General features: G+C 37.7%; 1 protein-coding gene across 3 annotated transcripts in view; it reads left to right on the forward strand.

The window, feature by feature from the left end:
- MOXD1 (monooxygenase DBH like 1) overlaps positions 1 to 26,497 on the forward strand; it is an 81,012-nt gene that overhangs the window by 51,050 nt on the left and 3,465 nt on the right. For 2 of the 3 annotated variants that reach the window (XM_060115063.1, XM_060115065.1), the window contains exons 5-11: positions 5,508 to 5,687; positions 6,329 to 6,431; positions 8,121 to 8,287; positions 9,377 to 9,568; positions 11,149 to 11,208; positions 15,257 to 15,399; positions 25,942 to 26,110. In XM_060115063.1, the coding sequence (XP_059971046.1) occupies positions 5,508 to 5,687; positions 6,329 to 6,431; positions 8,121 to 8,287; positions 9,377 to 9,568; positions 11,149 to 11,208; positions 15,257 to 15,399; positions 25,942 to 26,110 (1,014 nt within the window). The remainder of the gene's footprint in view (positions 1 to 5,507; positions 5,688 to 6,328; positions 6,432 to 8,120; positions 8,288 to 9,376; positions 9,569 to 11,148; positions 11,209 to 15,256; positions 15,400 to 25,941; positions 26,111 to 26,497) is intronic. The other variant, XM_060115064.1, reaches the window with a different exon arrangement.

Raw genomic sequence — 26,497 nt, forward strand, 5'->3', positions numbered from 1 at the left:
CATCACAAACAAATGCAGAGACAACCATGGTCTAGGTACAGGTGTAAAAATATGAGAATTGTTAGTTTTTTATCTAAAAATATTGAGGTGGGGTGCTGTATTAGATTCCTAGAGCTTCCATAATAAATGACCACAAGCTGGGTAATGTGAAACAGCAGAACTTTATTCTCTCAGAGCTCTGGCAGCCAGAAGTCCAAAATCAAGGTGTTGACCGGGCCATGCTTTCTCAGAAGGCTCTAAGGGAGAAACCTTCCTTTGCCCTTCCAGCTTCTGCTGCTTTCTGGGGTTACTTGGCTTGTGGCAACTTAACTTCAGTCTCTGCCTCTGTCTTCACATGGCCATCTCCGTGTGTGTGTGTGTGTGTGTGTGTCTGAGTCTGAATCTCCTTCTCCTCTCTCTTCTATTAAGACACTAGTCATTGGATTTAGGACCCATCCTAAGCCAGTGGAAACTCATCTTAACTAATTACATCGGCAAAGACCCTATTTCCAAATAAGGTTACATTCTGAGGTTCCAGGTGGACATGAATTTTGGAGGAACATTGCTCAACACAATGTAGGGGAATTAAGCAAAAAATAAGTTTCTTTCTGCAAGTGTTAGTCCTAAGGTAATTGATATTTGAAAGTTGAGAAAACATGGTTACATTCAGGCTACCTTTTTTTTTTAATAAATATATTTATTTTATTTATTTATTTTGGCTGTGTTGGGTCTTCATTGCTGTGTGCGGGCTTTCTCTAGTTGTGGCGAGCAGGGGCTACTCTTTGTTGTGGTGTGAGGGCTTCTCACTGCAGTGGTTTCTCTGGTTGCGGAGCATGGGCCCTAGGCATGTGGGCTTCAGAAGTTGTGGCACGTGGGCTCCAGTAGTTGTGGCACATGGGCTCAGTAGTTGTGGCTCGCGGGCTCTACGGCGCAGGCTCAGTAGTTGTGGCACACAGGCTTTGTTGCTCCTTGGAATCAGGCTACCTTTTAAAGGTAGTGCTCACTGGACTTGTTGATTGACTGCATCTCTGGGAGATGGTGAGGGAAGCGGGATGCAGCATAAGTCACTGGAGTTGAGATGATCAGGAAGTTAGGAGGCATTGCATTTGATGACTCAGCTTCCTTAATGTTGGCTGCATGAAAAAGGTAGTAGTCACTTCATTTCCATTCAATAAGTAGTTATTAAGTAGTCTGGGTGTTGCAGGGACTTTGCTTTGACCTGACTAAAGAGGTCAAGAAAAGATGGGGTCATGAGAAACAGTATAAATATCTGGGGGTTTTCAATGTCTAGGTTATTTTATCGTCAATGTTAATTTTCATCTTTGTCTTGGCTATGCTTAGTAGCTCTTGTTTTTTCTTCTTCTTCTTTTTTACTGCTAAGTCCTCTCAATAGTATCCCAAAGTTCCAGTTTCTTGAACTAACTGAAGGGATTATTTTACCTGCTAAAATCCTTCAGGTTGAAGACTTCCCTCTCTTTTTCATCTGCGTTTTTGTTCTCCGGCTGTTTTTTAGTATGCACCCACGCTAACAGATAACCCGCAGCTGCCAGGCCATCCTTTCCTGGCTTCTGTTGCATATGAAGGTGGGCGTACAGGCCTACCATCTGTTCTAGGTCTGTAAATTCCATCTATGTGCAAGAACACAGTGATCAATCACACAGTTTGATATGTCATGAGGTGGGTGTCATTGCCTGCCACCCACTTCCATAGGCACTTTAAAAAAATATTTCTCTTTATTTATTTCTTCTGCTGGCATATAGCCAACTAAAAGCAAAATTCAATTAAATGTTCATTACAGTCTCAGGAATACCAATTTATTTATATTTGTGTACTTTATCTTGCCATGACCTTCTTTGACAATTTCTATCATTGTAATATTTTTTTGAATAGAGGCAAATTTTTGGCATTACCATTTTGACTGTGATAATAATGTGACACCTATGAAGTAGTAATCAAAATAGGAAATCCTTTGTAAGTGCTGCCCCTTATAGACAAGCACTGATAGACAAGCCTTACAGCCTTATTTGTCTCTGAAATATTTAAATACAAAAGTATAGCACTCCACCATTGTTTCAAACAAGGCAGTGATGCAAAAGGAAAATTCTTTCCTGTGGACTGTTACCAAGAGCACAAAAGAGAGTAGTGTTGAGTGTTTGCATTCAGCCAACAAGCAGTGTGAGTCATGGACCCCTTGTGCGCCTCACTCTCCTTCCTCAGATGTACTCACTGGTCTCTGCCTCAGCCTTACTTGGGAGAAAAGAAGGATATCACAGCAGGGGATAAAACTCAAGTGCTATGACTGCTTCAGATGTTTGTGGAACTGGTTGTGGCAGCAGAAGATAATGTGCAGCCATCATTTGGTGATCGGTAGCCATGCACTGGTGTCACTAGGCTCTTAAGCATGACAGGAAGCTTTGTGGGAAATTCTCTCCTGTGCTGGGCGCCATAAGCCAATGGCCCTGTCCCGCTCTCATCAAGGAGCTCTCATTCCCTGGAACTTGGACCCTGCACTGTTGGGTTATTCCCATCCATGGGGTCTCACTTAATTATCCCCCATGGTCAACTTAAAATTCTCTATCAAGAAATTCTCCTCTTTTCAGGAGTTTGATAACTCGTATTTTTCCTCCCACGTCTGTGGCCTCTTCACTCAGTAGTTAGCCTTACGTATCATTCTCAGGCACTTCTCTTTCTTTGTCTCTTTCATCTCACAGTAGAAAAAAAAATTATTTTTTTCCAAGGGCTTCACTTCTTCCAAGGCTTCCTATATTTTCTTATGATCAGTACCTAGGTTTGCCTGCAGTAAGTTTCCTTCTTGTTTTATGAGTGTATTTTTCTTAGGAAATCCTCCTTTTCTAGGCTGTACTATCCATTTGTAACCTGGGGCTTGGGTTGCAATTTAATTCTCCTTAAAGCCTTCACTGAGTTTCGAGGAGAGACCTTGTTATTTGCTCTCCTTAGGAGAGAGCACAGTTAAAGGTCACAGTCTGTCTCCTCTCCCTAGAGGCTAAGGGTACTTGGACTGGGTCTCAAGGAGGGCAGGAGACTCCCCAGGCATGGTGCTCCTTCCCAGTCTGGCACTGCTCCCCTGAGGGCAGTATTGCATGGGGATTTTCACAGTGGCTCTGAAAGCACCTCCTGGCATTGACATCTGCCTGACAGTTGTCGGCAAGTTGCCTTATGTGAAACCCTTCATCTGCCCGCTCACTGGGAGCAACCTCCAAGGTCATTGGTGCGTCTCCAACATATCTTCCTTCAACAACGAGTTGCAGCAGAAGAATACTGACCTTGGGGTCAGACCAGCCTAGTTTCAAATCCCCATCCACCACTTCCTAGCCATGGTACTTTGAACTTGCTGCCTAAACCTCTGAGTCTTAGTTTTCTCATCTGTACAATGGAGACAATAACATTTACCTTATAGATTTGTTATAAATAGCAAATGAAATATGTGAAATGACTCAATAGTGGCTGGTAGTTAGTAGGTGCTAAATAAAAGACAGATGTTACTATTATTGTTCCTAGAATGCATTGTTAGCTTGACAACTTGGTGTTGGCTTCAGCACTTCCTTTATACATACAAAAGGCACTTGTTCTTAAAGAGATTTTTTAAAGAAGTTTATTGGAAGCTCCTCTAAGACAGGCACCACCCAGCCTCACATACTCTGCCCCCACCCTCTCTTAGCGCTCTCTTGCTGTACCATTATGAAGGCCTCTAGTTTATGTAGCTGCCTTGGCAACAGCCAACCCTCATTTGCCCTAAGGGCTCCTATCCAGGACCTACCTTGTAGAGCTCGGTACAACCTACAGGTTCTGCCTGAACTTAGAAGGCACATAGCAAAAATCTCACATGTGCCTGAATATTTTACTATGGACATATTAGCAGTTTCCTGTCCCCCTTGGAGTACTGAGGTGCCCAAATAAGTACTTGCAAAAAAGCTCAAACTAAATGTGGAAACTACAATCTCGTAGAAATCCTGGGCTGTCCTGTGTACTTGTTATATATTATGGAATCATGCTTGAACAATAACTGTCATTTTCAAGCAAAATAGAAAATAATTTCTGTCTTCAGGGCACACGATCTTCTAGAGATGAGGCAAGTGCAAACACAACCATGTGCAACCATGTCATTTTCTGTGAATGTGATGTTAAAAATGTACGTGTGGGTTAGGTGTGGCAGGACTCTATGCAACACAAAAGAAAAGCTGGATTTAAAAACTTGAAACTCTGGCTGCCCACTCAGAGCTCTACTCACTGCCTACTGCTTCTCTCTTTGGCTGCTTAGATTTTCATATATATATATATATATATATATATATAAACATATATATATATAAACATATATATATAAAGAAAACTAGAAAATCAAAATGGAGAGACTTAGGAGAAAATAGCTGAAAACACTTCATCCTTATGACTGTCTAAAGCAAGGATTTTAAAATGAATTGTTTGCATTTGAGTAGTTAGGGCTAAAAGCACAAATGTGGATGAGCTCTAAGACAGCTAAACTCTTGGAAATTTAGGAACACACCAGGCCTTCTTTGGCAGTGGAGCAGAAGGTTCAAAGAACCCTGTAACTAATGGCAACACCTGTAGCCCAGCTAAGCTAAGTACAGGGCTCATCCACTTCCTCTGGATATAAGGCTCCTTGGGTTGTTAGGATGTGCTTAGCTCATTCTGGGTTCCTGGACAATGTTCTGAAGGGAACTTACAGAAGGGACAATGGAAGGAGCATAGTCACCTAAATCACGCTTTCAGGACCAACTTTACCACTCATTCTATTTTCACCAGTTTCCTTCTTCTAATTTGAGCAGTGTCACGGGAGTGCATTGCTACAATGACTTTTTCTCTCCTAAGTTCTAATGGTAAGATTCTTGTTAGAGTTTGATTTTAATCACTAAAATAAAAATATCCTTTATTGAGCCCTCCTTTGTGCCTAGCACTATGCTCTGTACCATATAGATAGATGATAGATGATAGAAAGATAGATAGATAGGTGATACATGATCTATTACTGCCAGTAGGGATGGGTAAAGATAACATTTTGAGGTGGTAGAGAGGGAGACTGTAGGCGTTTATGCCTATGTGATTTTTTTTTCTATGTGAAAAAGAGAGAGACAGAGAGATGGAGAGAGAGACAGAGAGAGACAGAGAGTGCCAGGGCAAAGTAAAACCTGGAAGAGAGCAAGCAAGTTTTGAAACAGCTGCTATGCAGAATGTTAAGGGAAACAACAGTGAGTTAAAAAAGCAAACAACAGATTAGTAAAGTCCTAGGATTCTTGGAGGAGTAAACGGTTATCGCATCTTTGCTGTTGCCATTGTCTTTGCCACTGTCATCGCTATCAGCACCATCATCATCATCACTGTCATCATCTCCAGAACAAATTGTGCTTCAGCCACATAGCTGTTACCATAGTTGAGAAAACTATTCCTTTGAAAAACTAATAATCATTTATGCTAGTTTCACGCTTATCGTAGGGTGTTGTAGGGTGTTTTTATTCATTGCATCCTCCCTCTCACCTGTGCTTCCTTAGGTTAAGCCCGTGATACAGAGAGGCCACGAGAGTCTGGTCCATCATATCCTGCTCTATCAGTGCAGCAGCAACTTCAGCGACAGCGTCCTGGACCACGGCCACGAGTGCTACCACCCTAACATGCCCGATGCCTTCCTCACGTGCGAGACTGTCATTTTTGCGTGGGCCATTGGTGGAGAGGTGGGCCAATGATTACTGAGATGTAACGAAGTTAATTGATCATTTTTCCCCCTACAAGTCTAACACTTACTTGTAAAACTCTATATACTATTTTTTAAATGTATTTATTTATTTTTGGCTGCGTTGGGTCTTCATTGCTGTGCGTGGGCTTTCTCTGGTTGCTGCGAGCAGGGGGCTACTCTTCATTGTGGTGCACGGGCTTTCTCACTGTGGTAGCTTCTCTTGTCGTGGAGCATGGGCTCTAGGTGCACAGGCTTCATTAGTTGTGGCATATGGGCTCAGTAGTTGTGGCTCACAGGCTCTAGAGCGCAGGCTCAGTAGTTGTGGTGCACGGGCTTAGTTGCTCTGTGGCATGTGGGATCTTCCCGGACCAGGGCTCGAACCCATGTACACTGCATCAGCAGGCAGATTCCTAACCACTGTGCCACCAGGGAGGCCCTATATAGTATTTTTGATATGAGGGTGGTTTATTTTTCTTTCCATAGAAAGTAATTCTTTCCTTAAGCCATTTTATTTGATCAACTATAGATTAATGGAGTTGAAAAACGTTGAAATATCGTTGAGAATGGCTGGCTTTTGGGTGGAACAGAGCTCTGAGGGACTTTCACAGGACAGTATGTTATGGAATTTTGCTTGTTTAGGGTTTTTCCTATCCACCTCATGTTGGATTATCCCTCGGCACTCCGTTAGACCCTCATTATGTGCTCCTGGAAGTCCATTACGACAATCCAACATATAAGGAAGGTGAGTGTATTCTTTATACATTCTACCTATGATTTTAAAAGTTTTGTAACTTTTTATTTTAACAGAGTTAAACAGACTTAAAATAAAATAGCATCCAGTGGTAGAAAGAATTAACCTATACATTTGTCATCCAATTAGGATACTTTTATTAGAATGAAAAAGGGCACTATTAATAGTTACACTGGGACAACAGTCATTAACCAGCGATAAACCAGGCAAATGGGCGCATGTGATCACTAATTTTAAAAAGCAATTTGCATATTACTTACCAGGAAGTAGAATAATAGCCTTTTTCCTTTATGATGTATATTAGTCCCAAATACATGATGCTTACAAAATATTTTCTTTCTAAAAGCATATATAAAAAACTATCATTCATCACACTAGAAAATATTAAGCATTTTGCTGTGTGATAGGCAAACCATAAATATACTCAAAAATATTTATGCAGTGACACTGTGTAATATGATGTTGAAATGAAGAGAGGTAAGTATTTACACCTGAATTTACTATGTAATATTCCAAAGCCAACAAATGGAAGGATTTAATATGAAATTATCAACAGAAGAAACTTAAAGTTATTATTTTACACTGATTCGTGCAATTTTTCAGCAAATAATGATCACCAATGATGTGCTGGATCTGTGTTTAACAACATAATGTCCCCACCCTCATGGACATTATAGTATAGGGGAAAAGAGAAACAATAAAATAATCACAACAATTAATACAAAATTATATATATATTACTTGATCCAAAGGTCAGTTCAGTAGTCACAGGTAGGTAAGTCACCACTGCAGAGAAGAAGCAATTAATTTTATAGTGGAACAGATTTATGAAGTGTTGGGGCTCATACTGTCCATCCTTATGATAACTTATGTCACAGCAAGAGATGTGTCTTATTCATCTTTCCTCCCCACTGTTCCTGTTGTGCTGTTCACATGATAGATTCTTAATAACTGTTTGTTGATCAAACGACTGATGAATTATTAAAAGACTGGTAATAAACTATAAAGAAAGTTGACCATTAATACTTTTCTCCATCACCAGGTGGTTTCTAGACCAAGGGGTTTTCACCTCTATGTAAATGTTACTGAACTTCACCTCAAAACAATATAAAATGAAACTCCTGTTGAGTTATTCTATATTCTAATGAATGACTTTAGAATTTTCGTTCTTCATGTCTTCATGTTAGGTAATTGTGGAATATATCAGCTAGTCAACACAAACGTGTCTCCTATGGTATGCTGTGTAAGTCAAGAATGGTTGCAGACCATATGGCGACTCATCTTATAATTCCTCTTTGTGAAGCTGAATGATGCCGTCCGTTAATCTTTGCTTGTACTCCTTTCCCTTGTGAGATTTTTTTTTTTTTTTTCGGTACGCGGGCCTCTCACTGCTGTGGCCTCTCCCGTTGCGGAGCACAGGCTCCGGACGTGCAGGCCCAGCGGCCATGGCTCACGGGCCCAGCCGCTCCGCGGCATGTGGAATCCTCCCAGACCGGGACACGAACCCGTGTCCCCTGCATTGGCAGGCAGACTCCCAACCACTGCGCCTCCAGGGAAGCCCCACCTTGTGAGATTTTTAAGAAAAGCCGATGAACCCATTTCAACTGAATCTGGAAAACTTTTTCTTTTTTAAGAACTTAAACTCACTTTTAATTATTCTTGTTTAAATGCTCGTTCCAGGCTTGATAGATAATTCTGGATTGAGGTTATTTCACACGACAGATATAAGGAAATACGATGCTGGGGTGATTGAGGCTGGCCTCTGGGTAAGCCTCTTCCACACAATCCCTCCAGGCCTGCCTGATTTCCGGTCTGAGGGTCACTGCACCCTGGAATGCCTGGAAGAGGTATGCTATGTCTGAGTCTATGAGCTGCTGTTTCCAGATTAATTTATGCTCTTAGAAACTATGTTTGGAAAATTCCAAGTTAGTTTATTATTAATCTTTTTCTTGTTGTCATGCTGTAAAACAATTATTTACAATTTTAGCAAGACCTTTATTGCTTTTTTAAATCTTGAAGACTACAGGTGTAGAATTCTAAAGACAGGAATAATTTTCAGGGTGTTTTCCTTCCTTTCCCCTCCTTTGATTGCTTCATAGTGGATACTTCACTTTCTCTTTTACAGTTTCGACCTTTGTTTGTATAGTCCCCTTTTCCTTTCTCAACTTTATCTTTTATCCATATTTGTTTTCCATGATTCATTTTCATTTTTTTCTCATTTTCTCTGATTTATAGTTGCCTTCCCTTCTTTAACCAAAGAGCAAGAATAACTAATATAAAAATACATATTGGATAAGAGAAAACCATATATAAGTATTTCATAATGGCTGCTTCCACTTATAGTTCTTTTTTCTTGAATTAAAGTATTTCAACATGGATAGTATTCTTTATGAATTATAGGATATTGTGGTTGTGGACAGTATGGCAGACTGGTGGAGTGGAAAGATTGTGCTCTTCTGAGTTATTTAAGCCATTTACACCATGAATTAAATTACCATGACATCAACCACTAGCTGTAGGACCATGAGCATTTCATTTAATTTCACTCTCCCAGTTCAGTTTTCTTATCTGGAAAAGTGGGAATAGATTCTCCTTTTAAGAGTTTCAATGTGCAAGCTACCAACATACTGGAATCTTTTTGCCAGGAGCTCTGACTGCTTTCTTACCTACTAAAAGAAGAAAAAAGAAAGATAATATTTAGAAGTGGTCCAGTTGGTCCTCAGCAAGCATTAGTTCCTTTTCTTTTCTCCCAGCCAGTATTGCTTTACAAAGATAACACTGCTAGGTATAAGTCAGGAAAAATCCAAATTCAAAATGTCTGGCAGCTCATGCATTCACTTAAATTGTGTAAGCTTTTGTTGTCTCTACAAGTCTGTTTTAAGGTAAACTGTCTGAGCTTATTTGGGCTAATCAGGCCTCCCCTGTGTCCCCTGTAGGCTTTGGAAGTTGAAAAGCCAAGTGGCATTCACGTGTTTGCTGTTCTGCTCCACGCTCACCTGGCAGGCAGAGGCATCAGGCTGCGTCATTTTCGCAAAGGGGAGGAAATGGGATTACTCGCTTATGATGATGATTTTGACTTCAATTTCCAGGAGTTTCAGTACCTAAAGGAAGAACGAACAATTTTACCAGTATGATTGTTTTGTTCTTTTTCACTGAATGTCATCAAAGTCCTGAGACATAGGTCTGCTGAGAATTAGCCAGGTTTCTATTGGTGAAATAAATCGCTCATCCATATCCTCAAAGCCACCCACCATGGCTGTTGCACAAGCCACATGGAATGTGTTTGATCTGTTTTCCCAAACTGAGACTCATTTTTCTTACTATTCCCAGGGGCAACTCAAGTTGTTGATTTAAAAAGAAAATAAAAACTTGGGTTTTGTGCTGTAAGCATCTTTATTTTTTTAAATTTTTATTTATTTATTTATTTATTTTTAACTTGACTCCCCAGTTAACAATCCTTTGGCTTGCAGTTCAGGTAGTGGTAAGATCAGAAGTTTGCTTTCACCATAAGATAATTTTTGGAAGTTTTATTTCAGTAAACATGAATATAAGGTAATTCTTTCATTTGACAAAGATATTTGGACATAGCTAATTATTCTATTGTGTGTAATCCAGCTTGCAACAGTACTTGGGGTTCTAGTGGAAGGACACAGAAGAGAATTTTATGTTTTATAATAATGAAGAATTTAAAAAATTTTTATGATGCTTCATTTTGTCAAAATTTTTATTTAATGGCCATCAAGCTCAATAGTTATATAAATTCCTACCCTTATTCTCTTCTTAAAAGTCAGATACTTATACTAGTTATGAAGTGAGAGTAATAGCAGTATCTATTCTACATGCAGAAATTCCCTGGTACACCCTGAGAGTTGGAAGATTAAATTTGAGAAACAGTGATCTCAAGATCCTTAAGGACTACCCTCCATTGTATGGTGTTGTCTTGTCTTGGGACTCTCCAACCAGTTTCACTGGGTTATCTCAGAACTCCCTGTGACACAAAACTGGTGTGCCATAAGTAGGGTATAAATATGTTGAGATACTGATCTCTGGGCTCTCTGAATATCTAGGCAGGGAGGACAAATCTGGGGGCCATTACCCAGAGCTCATTCCCTCTGATGAATAGCCTGTCCACTTACTTGACTGGGGAGCCATAAAAAATTATTTTCATTATGTGCAGAACTGTTCAAAAGGTTGGAAAGTATGGGAAAAATAAATTACTAGTAATTTGCCTCATAAACCTGTTTTAAGAAAGTGAATACCTAAAGACCTTTAAAGAAAATAATGTAAATGAGGAGATAATCACAATAACTAGTATCTGTGGCTAACATTTATGAAGTGTTTAATCTGTACTGAGAGCTAAGTGGGTGCTCTGTCATGTAATCTCCTCCCAACAGCTGTGCAAGATAAGTGCCATTTTTATCATTATTTTTTAGGTGAACAAATTGTGCCCAGTTGAGTCATTTCCTTACCTAAGGTCATGCAGCTAGAACATGGTGGAGTCTGGCCTGAACAAAGAGAGCCTTATTTGTTTGTTTGCTTGCTTATGATACTAGCAAACCTAGAATTTAATAGATCAAAGGTCTTCCTATGAATCAAATTACTTAATGCATGCATTCATATAGCAAATTAAACTGTTGGTCTACAAATGTATTAGATAAATAGAACAACATGAAACTCCAATCTGAAAGCTTCTACTTTTATGTTTTAGGGAGATAATCTAATTACTGAGTGTCGCTACAACACAAAAGATAGAGCCCGGATGACTTGGGTAAGAAGAATTTTATTATTATTAAAATTTATTTGTGGAGGAGGAGGAATAAACTTTGATTTTAGAAGAGAAAAAAGTGAAAAGCATTCACATTTGGAAGCAAAATTCCTGAATTTCTTGAACGTGAATCATCATAAAAGTAAAATCAGAGCTGTTTTAGCATTTTATAAGATTAACTAATGATACTTTGGTAATATTTGCAGTATAATTTAGTGACCCTTTCATGAAAAGCTATCCTTAGTCTGTCTTTCAGTTTTTCCTCACCAAATATTATTAATAAAGACCTGTGGTCTCTAATGACCACGCACGTGAATCTGTACTTAGATGAATCAAGACTTCAAAAGGAAGAATAAATTCCATGACCTTAGTGCTTCTGACCCAAAGAGAAATCTGGTCCCAACAGATTTACTGGGGAGTTCTGCCAAACATTCAAGAAATAAATCACTCATGCCTTCCTCGGTCTCTTCCAGGGAGCACAAAAAAAGGGGGAACACCTTCTACCAACTCATTTTATGAAGTTAGCATAAGCTTAATACTGAAACTTGATATGGGCAATATGAGAAAGGTCCACAACATGCATCAGAGGGAAGTAACTTTGACAAAGTATTGACAAACCAAATCCAGCGTTATATAAAAATGTAACATTAGGACTGATTTGGGCTTAACTAAGGAATGTAAAATTGGTTCAAATTAGAAAATACACTAATGCCATTATACATTAAGAGATCGAAGGAAAAAGACTTATGATCACTTCAATAGGGGCAGAAAAAGCATTCATAAAATTTGTCAGTCATGGGGGGAATAAAGGACATTTAGCAAACTAGGAATAGGAGAGAATTGCCTTAACCAGGTAAAGATTAGCTGTGAAAAATCTATAGCAAATATCAAACTAAGTGAAATACTAGAAGTAATTCTTTAAAGTCAGGAAGAAGGCAAGGATGTTTATTATCACTGGTTTTATTCAATATCGTAGTAGAAAAGAAAAAAATGAGATATAAAGATCAGAAAGGAAGAAGCGAAGAAGTAAAACACATTATTTACAGATATTGTAATTTTCCACATCAGAACCTCCCCCAAACTGATAAATCTAAAGTTAATTGTATTTTAGTGTACAATAAATTATCTCAAGAAAATTCAATTTAAGGCTATAAATCCTATAGAAATAAAATAACATTAGATGTGTTTGAGCTCTATGGAGAAAATTATTAGTCATTATGCAAGACATTAAAGATCACCTAAAGAAATTAAGAGATACTGTGTTCATGGATAGAAAAGCTCAGTGAAACAAAGATAGTCTTTCTTTTTAAATTGATTTATAAATTTGATATGATTCCAGTAAAGAAAGATCAGAGAGATTTTATGATTTGGGGTTTTGGTGTCTAACGAAGAAATCTTCACCTAGCCAAAGGTTTTCTCCTATTTTTTAAAAAAAAATTTTCTAAAAATGTTACAGTTTTAGCTTTTACACGAGCAAGTTGATTGTAAAATCTACATAAAAGAGCAAAGGGTTAAGAATTGGCAAGACACTACTAAAAAGAACAAGATGGGAAACAAGCTACTAGATTTGATGACTTATTTTAAAGCTATGGTGATTAATAGTGTGGTTTGGGTCCAGAGTTGGAAGAGTGGAGCAGAATAGGGATCCTGGAAACAGACCTACAAACCCCCTATATGGAAACTTGGTTTAAGATAGAAATGGCATTCAGATAAATGGCAAAGGATGGACTTTTCCATTAAAGAATTACTGACACAGTTGGGTATCCAGATGACAAAAATAAAATTACATCTTTATCTCCCGCAATACACAAAAAATCATTTCCAGGTAGATTAAACATTAAAATGTGAAAAACAAAATATTAAAACCATTTGGAAAAATATATATAAATATAACTTTAGTACTTTGGGGTAAGAACTTATTAAACAGAACATAAAAAGTGCAAACTATAAATTAGAATATTGATGAATTTGATTACCTTAACACTTTTGGTTACCCAAAAAACACTATTAAGTGAAAAGATAAGTTCTAAACTGAAAAAAATTGCAATACATAAAGCATTAGTATCCAGCATATAAAATAAATTCTATAAATCCATAACATAGACAAACATACAATAGAAAAATAGCAGAAGTCTGTCCCTCACTGGACATTGCCATTGGTGTCAAGGAATGACCCACTTAAAGTTATACTCTCTTCAGTGGGGCAGCCAGCAGCCAATGACTGGTTGATGTGAGAATACAAAAGCCCAATTCCCTTCCTACAATTTGGTATAACTCTGAATAGCCATCCCAGCTCAAGGACAGATTAAATATATTTACTGAGGTGTCAGCTGCACCTCATTTGCAGATCAGCTTCTCCTTTTGCCCAATCCTGCATCAAGTGCAAAGCATTCTGTTTTGCAATTTGTAAAATCATTGCATATAAACCACTATGTTAATGTATAACTATGAACAACACTACTATGTTTTTCACCTTCACTTTTGAAAGATAGATGATTTATTTGCTGGATACAGAATTCTTGGTTAATTTCTTTTTCCCTGGAGCACTTGAAAATGTGATTCCAATATCGTTTTGTTACTTCCATCATTTATGATGAAATGTTGGTTGTTCACTGTATTACTGTTCCCCTGTATGCAATGTATTGTTTTTCTTTGCCGCTTTCAAGATTTTCTCTTTGTCTTTGGCTTTTAGCAATATGCCTATGATGTGTCTAGGTATGGTTGTCTTCATAATTATCTTTGGCATTTATTGAGCTTCTTGGGTCTGTAAGTTAATGTTTTTCACTAAATTTGGGAGGATTTCCACCATTTTTTTCAAATATGTTTTTCTATTCTTTTTTTCTCTTCCCTCTCATTCTGGAATTCAAATTACATACATGGAACATTTAACATTATCCTACAGATCTCTGAGGTGTTTTCACTTTCTTTAGTCTTTTTTTCTCTGTTCTTTGGGTTGGGAAATTGCTATGGATTGATCTTCAAGTTCATGGCTTCCTTCCTCTGCCATGTCAAGTTGCTCTTGAGCTCATCCTGTGAATTTTTAATTTAGTTATAGTACCTTTCAACTCTAGAATTTCTATTCAGTTCTTTTTTCTAATGTTTTCCTTTGTCTGATGTTATTCCTTATTTGTTCACTCTTTTTTTTTTTTTTTTTTTTTTTTTGCGGTACGCGGGCCTCTCACTGTTATGGCCTCTCCCGTTGCGGAGCACAGGCTCCGGACGTGCAGGCTCAGCGGCCATGGCTCATGGGCCTAGCTGCTCCGCGGCATGTGGGATCTTCCCGGACCGGGGCACGAACCCATGTCCCCTGCATCGGCAGGCGGACTCTCAACCACTGCGCCACCAGGGAAGCCCTGTTCACTCATTTTTAACATATTTACCATTAATTATTTGAACATCTTTCTTTAGCTCTTTAAATATATTTATGTCTGTTTTTAAGTCTTTGCTAAATCCAACATCCATGTCCTCTCACAATTTATTTCTACTAACTTTTTGTCCTGAATACAGATCATAGTTTCCTGTTTCTTTTCATGTTTAATAACTTTTGGTTGAAAATTGGACATTGTTGTAGCAACTCCAGATGCTGTTCTTCTTTTTTAATTATTACATAATTTACTACTTAGATTCAAACTGTGAACTGTGCCTCCCCTGTGGTATGCAGCGGCTGATGTTTATATACATGACAGCAAGATTATGGAAAACTCAGTGCAATCAGGCAAAGATTCCATCAAACTGACCGATTGGTATCTTGTTACTGAACATCCTCTGAAATGTTCACTGTGGTGAGAAGTTTACATCACATACACTGAACTTTGAGGAGATTATTAAATTATTTAAGAAAGGCAGCTTTTAAAGAGATGGAAATAACTTTATTAATTTTTAAATGTGCCACTATCTTTTGAAAAACCAAATTGGCCTTTAAGTGATTATTTTTCAGCTTTAAGGTCACTTCAATATGGAAAGAAACTGCATAACATTTGCAGCTTGTGTGCTATAAGTATCAGAGTTGGTGGAACATATACTTTTCTAAATAAAGTATCTCCATTTTCAGGGAGGGTTAAGCACCAGGAATGAAATGTGTCTCTCATACCTTCTTTATTACCCACGAATTAATCTTACTCGATGTGCAAGTATCCCAGACATTATGGAACAACTTCAGTTCATTGGTGTTAAGGAGATCTACAGGCCAGTCACGTAAGTAGTAAAAGGATTTCATGGTAGGGGTAAGGATGGGCTTTATTTTCATACTAGATTCATCACCATGTTATGGGATTCCTTAATGTGCTGTTCTATTTGATTATTTTCAATTGGGGAGTCCAAGGGACCTTCTTGCTTGTTATGTCCAGGTTCCTTGAGACTACTCTTAGGTTCAGTAGTTTTCTAGGAAGACCTAAAAGATTCAGCTTATAGTTGTACTCATGACTAATATTTATTACAGTGAAAGAATATAAAGAAAAATGAACAAAAGAAAAAGGCACATGAGGTAAAGTCCACACAGTAAACCAAGTGCAAGCTTCCAAGAGACCTCTCCTGGTGGAGTCAACAGAGTGTGCTTAATTCCACTCACGTCAAATTATGACAACATATATGAAGTGTTGTCAACTGGAGAAGCTCATTAGAGACTCAGTGCTGAGAGTTTCTACTTGGGGCTGGTCACATAGGTGCCCTCTGCTTAGCAAATACCAAAATTCCAGATTCTCAGAAGGAAAGCAAGTGTTCAACATAAACAGCATCATTTGTACAGACAGTCTAGGTACAGTAAATTACTCTTATCATTTGGAGAAAGTTTTATGTCCTATAGGAAATTGTTTGCTATTTAAGTTCCCTGATGCCAGCCAAAGGTCAGCCTTCCAAGCAGGTGTTCCTAAGGATGGCCGTCTCAGACCTTCTGTGTTAACTCTTTCTGCACAATTGCATATAATAGAAATGACTTAGGATAAAATTATAAACAAGAGAAATATTATTCCTGCTCCCTTGAGATTGTGTGCTAGAGTGGGGAGGAGGTAATAAGCAAATAAACAACATAATATAAAATTTCAGATATTAAAAGATGTTATGAAAATAATGAAGACAGTGAAGGAAGTGTATAGTTGTTCTCAGTAGGATGGTGAGAGCTTTTCTCGGGAGGTGTCTTAGTCCATTTGGACTCTTATTACTGCCATAGATAGGGTAGCTTATAAACAACAGAAAATTTACCTGTCACTGTTCTGGAGCCTGAGAAGTCCAAGATCAAGATTCTGGCAGATTCAGCATCTGGTGAGGACCCACTTCCTCACAGACAGCCATCTTCTCACAGTGACCTCATGTGGCAGAGGGTCAAGGGAGCTTTCTCTAGCTGCTTCTATAAGGGCACTAATCCCATTTATGAGGACAGAACCTCCCAAAGGCCCCAACTCCTAATAATGTCACCCTGGACATTAAGATTTCAACATGCGAATTTCAGGGGGTGGCGGAACACAAATATTCAGATCATAGCAGGAGGTGATGTTTGAGCAGAGACCTCAGTGATCAGGAGCCAGCCAAGGAAAGATATGGAAGTATACTCTTTAGGGAGAAAAGCCAGTATAATGGATGGTGGGTATGAGACTAGCATGTTCAAAGAACAGCAAGAAGGTGAGTATGGCTGAAGCAGAGTGAAATTTGGCAGAGTAGGTGAGGAGGTCTAAGAGCAAGTGGGACCATATAGTGTAGAACTTTTTAGGCAACATAAGGACTTTGGGTTTTAAGTGCGAAGAGAAGCTATTATAAGGTATAGGGTATTAAGAATGTTAATTTAGCTACTGTGTTGAGAAAGGACTCTAGGAGGGCAAGATTGGAAAGAATAATATCTACCTGGAGACTTGTGATTCTCCAGTTGAGAGCTGAGGGTGCCTTGGACCAGGATGGTGCCAATAGTGTTTATGAGAAATGGTTCCAATCAGGTTAGCTTTTGAAGGTAGCACTCTCTGGACTTGTTGATTGACTGCATCTCTGGGAGATGGTGAGGGAAAGAGAAGAGTAAAGGGAAAGTAATGATATGTGAATGGTGCAGGGAAACATGTTTGAAGAAGAAATTGAGAATTATTGTTAATTAATTATTATTATTATCAAAATTAAGGTTGATGTAAAATAAAAGGATTTTATCCATTCTTAGTGCCACAAAGAAGAATTAGAGTGGCTGGTAGAAATTTTGAAGTGTAGATTTTATCTTAATGTAAGGACGAATTTTCTAATGATTAGAATTTTTCAAAATGAAAAGGACTTGTGTAATTAGGCAAAAGATACACATAGATTTTTGAGGGGGTGTATTTAAGCAGAGGTTATATAAACTCTTAATGAGGATGTGGTAAAATGCAGATCTGAAGGAGGATATACTTATGGTCTCCTTTTTGTTCCAAAATTTTATGGGGATTATAAATTAGGAACTAAAAACACTCTTCTTTTTAAATTAAACCTGCTATTCATAGATATGTTCTACTGAGTTCTTATCCAGACAACCCAATGACCACTAGACAATAAGTCTGTATCTACTAAAATACAAATAACAAAATGCTGGTGTAAATTAGGTTGTAGGTTATAAAGTATTTTCACATACATGATTTCATTTAATTTATTTTCACACAATTCCAACAGGTAGAGCAGTATTTGCAATCCCAGTTTAGAGAAGGAAATGGAAGCTAAGAGATTAAAAATCTGTTCAACCTCATAGAGTACATACTAAATGGGGGAGCTAGGGTTTGTATTGTGGTTGATGATATATGTGCCTTTCTGTTCACAATCAATAACTACATTGCAAATAAGTAAATAAAAATATCAATAAAAATCAAAACAACACATAAAAATCATTCTAAAAACAATAAGGTGTAGTCTTATCTTTAAAATATTGAGATTATATTGTTTCTTACTAAGACTTAATAGTTTTTTTTCCCTTTAGAATATTTTTAACATATTGACTAGAAACTTTTCCTAATCAAGAGAATGTTGGAGTGAATGTTGGATGAACATTCAAAACTGTGTATTTACAAGATGAATGAAATGTGTTCTGTGGTCCAGTTATTTTCTTTTGTGTTCAACTTGCGTGAAGCCTCTGAAACGCTCAGCTCATGTGTCCCAACGAGCTCTGTCAGTGTCCGCACGTTTGGTCTCCTTCAGGAAATATTGAAGTTGGGGTTTTCATCACTTCGAGAGAAAGGGAGGGTTGCTTCAAAGAACAAGACCAGTTTTGAGATGTCATTGCCCACATAAAACCATTTAACTACATGGTTAAATATAGTTATTCTTCAAAAATATGAGTGAAAAAGAGCCTCTGTTATAAAATACATGTTTGGACTTTAAATCAGACTTTCAAGTCTAGTTCATCATCACAATGACATAATAATCATTAAAGGCCAAACCAACAAGGTTCTGGTGAAAAGATCAGAAAGAGAGAAATGGTTTGAGTGCTTTTTTTCTGTTTTGCTTATAAGAATACCGCCAATTCCTAAACAGGAATATATATAACATATAACCTAGAATCTCTTATTTTTGCTTTTAATGTAAGGACTATTTAGGTGTCCAGTTTTTTTTTTTAAACATTCTGTAGCAATTCTAGGATTAAAGGATGCATTGGTGGAAAGATAGAGACAAGTACATCCTGTCTCAGGATTTGTCTGTTTTGGGGGATGCAGTTTTTCTCTGCCTCCTACAGATCTGGCAAGGCTTAAGGAAAAACAAAAAACTCCCAAAGATCAGATAACAAAGTAGACAATGAGGTCAGATAAATTTGTATTCTCTGCTGCACCATATATCACCACTGTCTGTGTGGTTTCAGTGAGGTTTATGTGATGGAAAGTTCCTGCCTTATTTGTTCTATTTCTTAAAAACAAAATCAAGAGAGGTGTTTGTATTTTTCTTTGCAGGAAAAAAATTACTTTATGTTGATAAGGTGTAAAAGTCACACAGGCTTTATTATAAAGAGCTTAGGTAATGCAGAAAAAGGTTTTAAAAAAGAGGACAGGGCTTCCCTGGTGGCGCAGTGGTTGAGGATCCCCCTGCCAGGGCAGGGGACATGGGTTCGAGCCCTGGTCCAGGAAGATCCCACATGCCGCGGAGCAACTAAGCCCGTGCACCACAACTACTGAGCCAGTGCTCTAGAGCCCGCGAGCCACAACTAGTGAGCCTGCATGCCACAACTACTGAAGCCCGTGCTCCTAGAGCCCGTGCTCCACAACAACAGGAGCCACCGCAGTGAGAAGCCCGCGCACCTCAATGAAGAGTAGCCCTCACTCGCTGCAACTAGAGAAAGCCCACGCACAGCAAAGACCCAACACAGCCAAAAATAAATAAATTAAAAAAAAAAGAGGACGAAAGCAATCACCCCAAATTCTGCTAGAAATAAGCAACACTAACATTAATGGAATGTCATTACAGACATTTTTTCTATGTAGGTATTGATATGAAGATGAATAGAGTAGTGTTAGAAAGATTATAATTTGTGCACTGCTTTAAACAAAAATATTAAAATTTAATTTTGTTTTAATTTATCAGAAGAAAAAGAAACTAAATCAAAATTGAATAATTGTTGAACAAATAAGCATTGCTTTTTTTTTTTTTTTTTTTGCGGTACACAGGCCTCTCACTGTTGTGGCCTCTCCCGTTGCGGAGCACAGGCTCCGGACGTGCAGGCTCAGCGGCCATGGCCCCCGGCCCAGCCGCTCCACGGCACGTGGGATCTTCCCGCACCGGGACACGAACCTGTGTCCTCTGCATCGGCAGGCAGACTCTTAACCCCTGCGCCACCAGTGAAGCCCAGCACTGCTATTGTTTTTAACTACAAGAGATAATATTGTATAAAGGAGCTCTCAAATGTTGAGAAAATAGATCATAAAAGATATTAACACATTTTTTTGAAAACATGTTTCAGTTTTAGATCATAAAGATGAAGACATTCACACTTTCACATTTTCTCCCAAACTCCCTTTTGTACCTCCAAATATTTATTATTTATATTAGAATTTTTGTATTCTCAAGATTTTTAATTTTCACATTTAATTCTAAAGCATAATTTCCACAATATTTAATGCAACTTTTATAGATTCAGTGATAATCCCTAATCTTTATATGATTTCTGCATTTCTGAGTTCTTTAATTTGATTCCTCAGGGTTTTGTCCTCAAGTTGCTTCATCAAGAAGGGCTTCCATGTGCTTTATGCCCTGAGTTCTTTTATGTTTGAAAATTTCTGCATTTATATTTGGGCAGCATTTGGCTGGATATAATATTTTGGGATCATAGGGTTTTTTTCCCCCTTTGGAGATGTCTTTGGATGAATGGGCTCATTCTTCCTCTACCTGGAGAATTCATAAGTTAAATTGAACATATTTCAGTGTTGAGCATATGAATCAAATTCTCCCGAAACACAAAGTGTTCTTTCAGTACATATATTCACTTCTTTTTTCATTTCAAGGACATTTTATCTTATGTCTACAAACTTTTTTCTAATCTATTTGGGATTTTTCTCAAGCATTTTCCCATAATTTTTCAGAAATGCTCTTCTGCTTCCTGTTTTTTCTAACTTATTTAGTACTAATTTTTTTGTCTTAAATATATTACCTTTAGTCTGCTATCCCTCTTTTCATCTCATTGTGTTGTTTTATCATCTTGTATTTGAGCTCTTGTTTAATTGAATTCATGTTCTTATTAAATAAACTTACAGCGTGAAACACTTGTGGGAATTCTCTCCAGTATAATTGATTTATATCTTCTTCTAGAGTTGATTTTTTTCTGTCTCCTTATATGAAATGTGATATAATTTCCTTTCACCCTAAGTTTGCATGGTTGTTTGTCATTTCTTGCTTACGCTGAGCCAACTCTGTTTAGAACTTCTCTTTGCTCTAGTAAAATATAGGTGAATTTTTACTACCTTCTAAGCAAACCTGAGAGTAGCTTTCTTTCTCTCCACACCACAGTTTGAAGTTTGGGTGATGTATTTTTATGTACTTCCTTTTCTATATTTTGAGGGTAAAGGGCTGTATGTGTAGAGTTGGGACTCTATATCACAATGCATGGGTTATTCCTTCCTCAGATTTTATTAAAAATCTATTAGAGGATGTTTACTAAGTGGTTAGGCTGAATGCCTTTCCATAAGGGAATGTCCCAGGCCTTATATCATGCTGTCAAATCTGTTGCAGCTCTCAAGCTTTTGCTTCTATCAGGGAGATTCAGCTTTACTGGGTGCTTCGCAACATTCACTGGCTCAGGGAGTGTCGAGAGGATTAGGAGTTGTGCCTCGTTAAGTCAGATTTCCTGGTTTCCTTCTTTAACAATTTAATTGGTAAAGTATACACTGTGTCTTTTTTGTTGGTTTATTATGTTTTTTTTTTTTCAGTCAAATTGCTTGAGGTAGAACATACCTACAATAAAATGCCCCTATGGTTAAGTATACTGTTCTAAAGTTTTCTCAGATGTGTACCCCTGTTTAACCAGATCACAAATGAGATATAGAGCATTTTCATCACCGCCAAAACTTCTCTCACACCTCTGGAGACAATCGCCCCTCCACACAAAACTCCAGGAAACCATGGCTTTGATCTTTTCTAGATTTTATGAAAATAGGATAAGATGGTATATACTATTTTGTGCCTGACTTCTTTAACTTACAATGTTTCTGAGATTCATCTAAACTGATGAATATATACTGAGATTCATATATATACATAAATATATATGTATGTATGTATCAGCAGTCCTTTCCATTTTATTGCTGAGTAGTATTCCCCAGTGTGTATATACCCAGATTCATTTATCGATTCACCAGTTGAAAGACATTTGGATTCTTTCCAGTTTGTGACTATTATGAAGAAAGTTGCTGTGAACGTGATTGTGTTCATCCTTGTATGGACATATGTTTTCAATTTCTGGGTTAACACCTAGTGGTGGAATCCCTGGATTGTACACTAAGTTTATGTTTACTGCATAAGACTGTCAAAATGTTCTCCAGAATAGCGTACCTTTTTACATTCTCACCAGATTAATAAGATCTCCTACTGCTTAACAATCTTCCCAATGTATTTTGTGTTTTCCATATTTTATTTATTTTTTTTTTTTATTTTTTTTTTTTTTGCTGTACGCGGGCCTCTCACTGCTGTGGCCTCTCCCGTTGCGGAGCACAGGCTCCGGACACACAGGCCCCGCGGCCATGGCTCGCGGGCCCAGCCGCTCCGCGGCACGTGGGATCCTCCGGGATCGGGGCACGAACCCGCGTCCCCTGCATCGGCAGGCGGACTCCCAACCACTGCGCCACCAGGGAGGCCCCCATATTTTAAATTTTATCTATTTTAATGTGTATGCAGTGGTATCTTATTGTAGTTTTATTTTCCATTTCCCCATGACGCATGATATAGAGTGTCTTTTCACATGGTTATTAGTCATTTATATATGTTCCTTCATAATGGTTCAAATTCTTGTCCATTTAATTGGGTTACTTTTTTAAAATTTATTGAGTTGTAAGAGTCCTTCATAATTTTAAAAAGTTCTTTATACTTTGGATATAAATCTTTGTCAGGTATATGTTTGCAAATATTTTTTCCCAGTCTGGCTTGATTTTACTTTTTCAACTGTATTTTTTGAAGTCTGTTTTATCATTTTTGGTTTGTTTTGTGCTTTTGATATCCCACGTAAGAAACTGCTGCCTGCCCAAGGTTGTGAAGATTTTCTCCTGTTTTTTTTCCTAAAAACTTTACAGTTTTAGCTTTAGGTTGATGATCCATTTTGAATAATTTTTTGTGTGTTGTATATGCGGAGGTTCATTGTATTTCATACAGATATCAAGTTGTACAAGAACCATTTGATGAAAAAAACTACCCCTTTCCTATATAATTACTCTGGAAGGCTTGCTGAAAATCATTTCACCATATACTGACAATTTCTGGACTCTGAGTTCTGTTTCATTGTGGTACATGTTTAGCTGTACTATAATACCACACTCGATTATTATTATAGTTTTATAGTAAATCTTGAAATAAGAGTGTGTAATGTGTAAGTCTCCAAACTTGTCATTTTTTTTCTTTTTCCAAAATTATTTTGGATAGTCTAAGTTTATTCCATATTCGTGTATTTTTAAATCAACTAGTCAATTAAATTAAGCTTACAAAGGAAAGTTACTCATCAATATTAAACCCTTCCTTTTTATCAACTATAGTGATATATAAATAATACCCTTCTATTTATATGTATATCTGGGTAGTCATTTGGACACTGCCCAGATGTGCAGAAATGTAACTTTTAATTTCTAGAACATTCCTAGTGTTTCTAATAACTAAGTCCCAGTCCCAGTGAGAGCAGAAGAACTTGCTACTTCAACATTACCTGTTTCTGCTTTACAGCTTAGTCTTTTAAGGAAAAATACTCAGGATAAATATTTACTTTTTCAGGATTTCTACTCATTCTGGCTTTTCCTTCTCTTTTCTCCAATGGTAATCTGGAAGTGTGGTGTAGGACAGGCTGGAAAGGTTAGGAAATTAGTTGGTGTGATGTTACAGAGTAGGAGCCTGAACAAATTTAGTAGGAAGGGAAAGGAGACAATAACAATGAGACAAGATGCCAGGTCAGGGAGGTTGTGACGTGCTTCTCCTCACCCAGCCTGTCATGCTGGCTCCAACATAGGATTCATTGGGTTTGCCCTTTCCTACATCCTTTTCCATATATTTATAGTAAGTAAATAAATGTGTTTATACCTCTTCTGTCATTTTATACTGTGAAATCTCAAACAGGTACTAGTTTACTAATTTGTTTTAGCAGTAAAACTTTTTAAGATTTCATCTACGTATGTAATACACTATTCACTCTTACCAGCAAGGCTGCAGAAAATTTAGGGCACTTAGTCCTCCTTAGTACTTTAGTAGAGATTCCATTGCCACCTTGTGGTGTTTTATGTGATTACAGGCTGATGATCTCCACACACACCCCCACTCCCACCCCCCTAACCCCCAGCATTTCCCTGGTGATTAAGTTGATTTTCCTTTTTTCAAGACAAATACCTTATCTCTTTGAAAAGTAAATTTGATTTTTAATATTTGATTTAAAGTTATTTTATAGTTAATGAAATATAAAGCTTTTAGTGTATTTAAAAGGACATTGTATGTAAATATAATGGGCCCCTTTCAAGTCAAATTTTTACTTTATGCAAGTTTTTACATGTACAAGTTTTATTTTATACTAATTCTGGATTGTATCTCTGCAAGTCTCCACAGTGTATTTAATTTACAATGTTATAGATCTAAGGTCATTGCTAGATATGTTTAATGTAGTGTGATGGTGATTGCTCTCTATGGTACTTTAAGGTCTTTGCGCAAAATAGTACATTTAAAACTCAACAAAGATATATGGACTTTAATTAAAGGAAAAAGCAGGTTAGGAATAAAGTATATAAAGATTCTCATATATGACCTATTGTATTATTCATTGTCTTACTTGTTAGAGTACAGAGGAAATGACTTTGTTTTAAACATTAAAAATTTATCTTCCTAACTGTAAAAGATTAATAGAGGATGTTTAATTTAATTAAAAAGATAATATTCAATGTGCCTGAGTAGGTTATGTGTGTAAGAGAGAGAGGCAGTAGTGACATAATTAAATGAAGAAATTGTGAAAATCAAATATTAAAAATGTAGATTCCTCAGCTGGAGGTTAATTCATTGTTAGTTACTGAAAATCACTGGAACTTCCTCTTGGGGTGTCAAGGGAGCCAAATACCTACTGGTTACCCATGATAATCTCCTGGAAGGTCCGTGGAGTAGTTTATGTAAATTTCTGAGCTATGCCAACACACTTTTCCTTTTTTTTTTTTTCACTTTTCCTTTTTTCAAGAATCAATAATATCAAACTTATATTTAATGAAAGACATCACCTGAAGAGTACCTCTTGAAGCTGGTCATGTCATTCTTCTGTGATTTCGTTCTTCTTTCTTGGACACTTAACATATATTTTTTTAGAGCAGCAAGTAGAAGCAGAGTGTATCCTCTGTAGAGTATTTTTTTTCTCAGTGGAGTATTAAAAACACTGGTTCAATTTCAAATTTTTCAAAACTTTTTGTCACTTAGGCAAGCTAAAACAGGGCAGCCAGCAGGGGTCAGGCTTTTCAACAGCATGGAATTGAAATTTCCAACGTTGTTCAGTACCTTTTGAGATTCTATACGTTTCTTCATTACACCATTAGCGTTATACTCGTCAGAACTGAATGCTTACCAGTTATATTGTTAACTAGAACCAAAACAAGTACGTGAGGAATTATGAGGCTCTGGGGAAGCTTTCTAAGCCAAAACGATTTGTTTAAAAGTAATACCTAGGGCTTCCCTGGTGGTGCAGTGGTTGAGAGTCCACCTGCCAATGCAGGGGACACGGGTTTGTGCCCCGGTCCGGGGAGATCCCACATGCCGTGGAGTGGCTGGGCCCGTGAGCCATGGCCGCTGAGCCTGCATGTCCGGAGCCTGTGCTCCGCAACGGGAGAGGACACAACAGTGAGAGGCCCGCGTAATGAAAAAAAAAAAAAAAAAAGTAATACCCATCTGTTACTAAACCGAGGATTTTAAAAAAAGACTCCTTATTTTACATGTATTTCTTCTAGCAACTGCTTAAGAGTTCATCAGTGCTTTGCATTAGGTTATCTGTGTGTGTAAAAATGAACAAGTATGAAGTCTATTTTAGAATGTTGAAAAGTGATGGAAACATGTAATGCTTTTGTTATGAATATGACTAATTATGGTTATTTATTTTAAATTCAGGACTTGGCCTTTCATTATTAAAAGCCCCAAGCAGTATAAAAACCTTTCTTTCATGGATGCAATGAATAAGTTTAAATGGACTAAAAAGGAAGGTCTTGCCTTCAATAAGATTGTCCTTAGCCTGCCGGTGAACGTGAGGTGTTCCAAGACAGACAACGCAGAGTGGTCGGTAAGCCCCACTTTGTTTCAGTCTTCGGGGAAACCAGATGTTACATCTTACCTGACTCCACAACAGATACCATCAAAGGAACAGACAGATATCCGTAAACCCAGTGGTCCAGCTGTCTTTTGATATGTCTGCGTATTTATTCAGTGATTACTTAGATTGGCCCCAAACTCCTGATTCCACTTCCTTTGAAGAAGGCAGTCTATTCTAAAACTAAAATTGGGGTGAAGAAGGAATAAAATGGGATGAGAGCTTCAAAAAAAAGACAGAGCGTGTTTTCTATCTCTTCTTTCCCAAAGGCGTGTCCGGCCCTCTTTGCCCCCTCGCTGGGAATCCTTAAGGTTCTGACACCCGGACGGTGCACAACTTCCGCATCCACACCAACACCCC

This window comes from Mesoplodon densirostris, chromosome 12, assembly GCF_025265405.1.
Source record: "Mesoplodon densirostris isolate mMesDen1 chromosome 12, mMesDen1 primary haplotype, whole genome shotgun sequence".
Taxonomy (NCBI): Eukaryota; Metazoa; Chordata; class Mammalia; order Artiodactyla; family Ziphiidae; genus Mesoplodon; species Mesoplodon densirostris.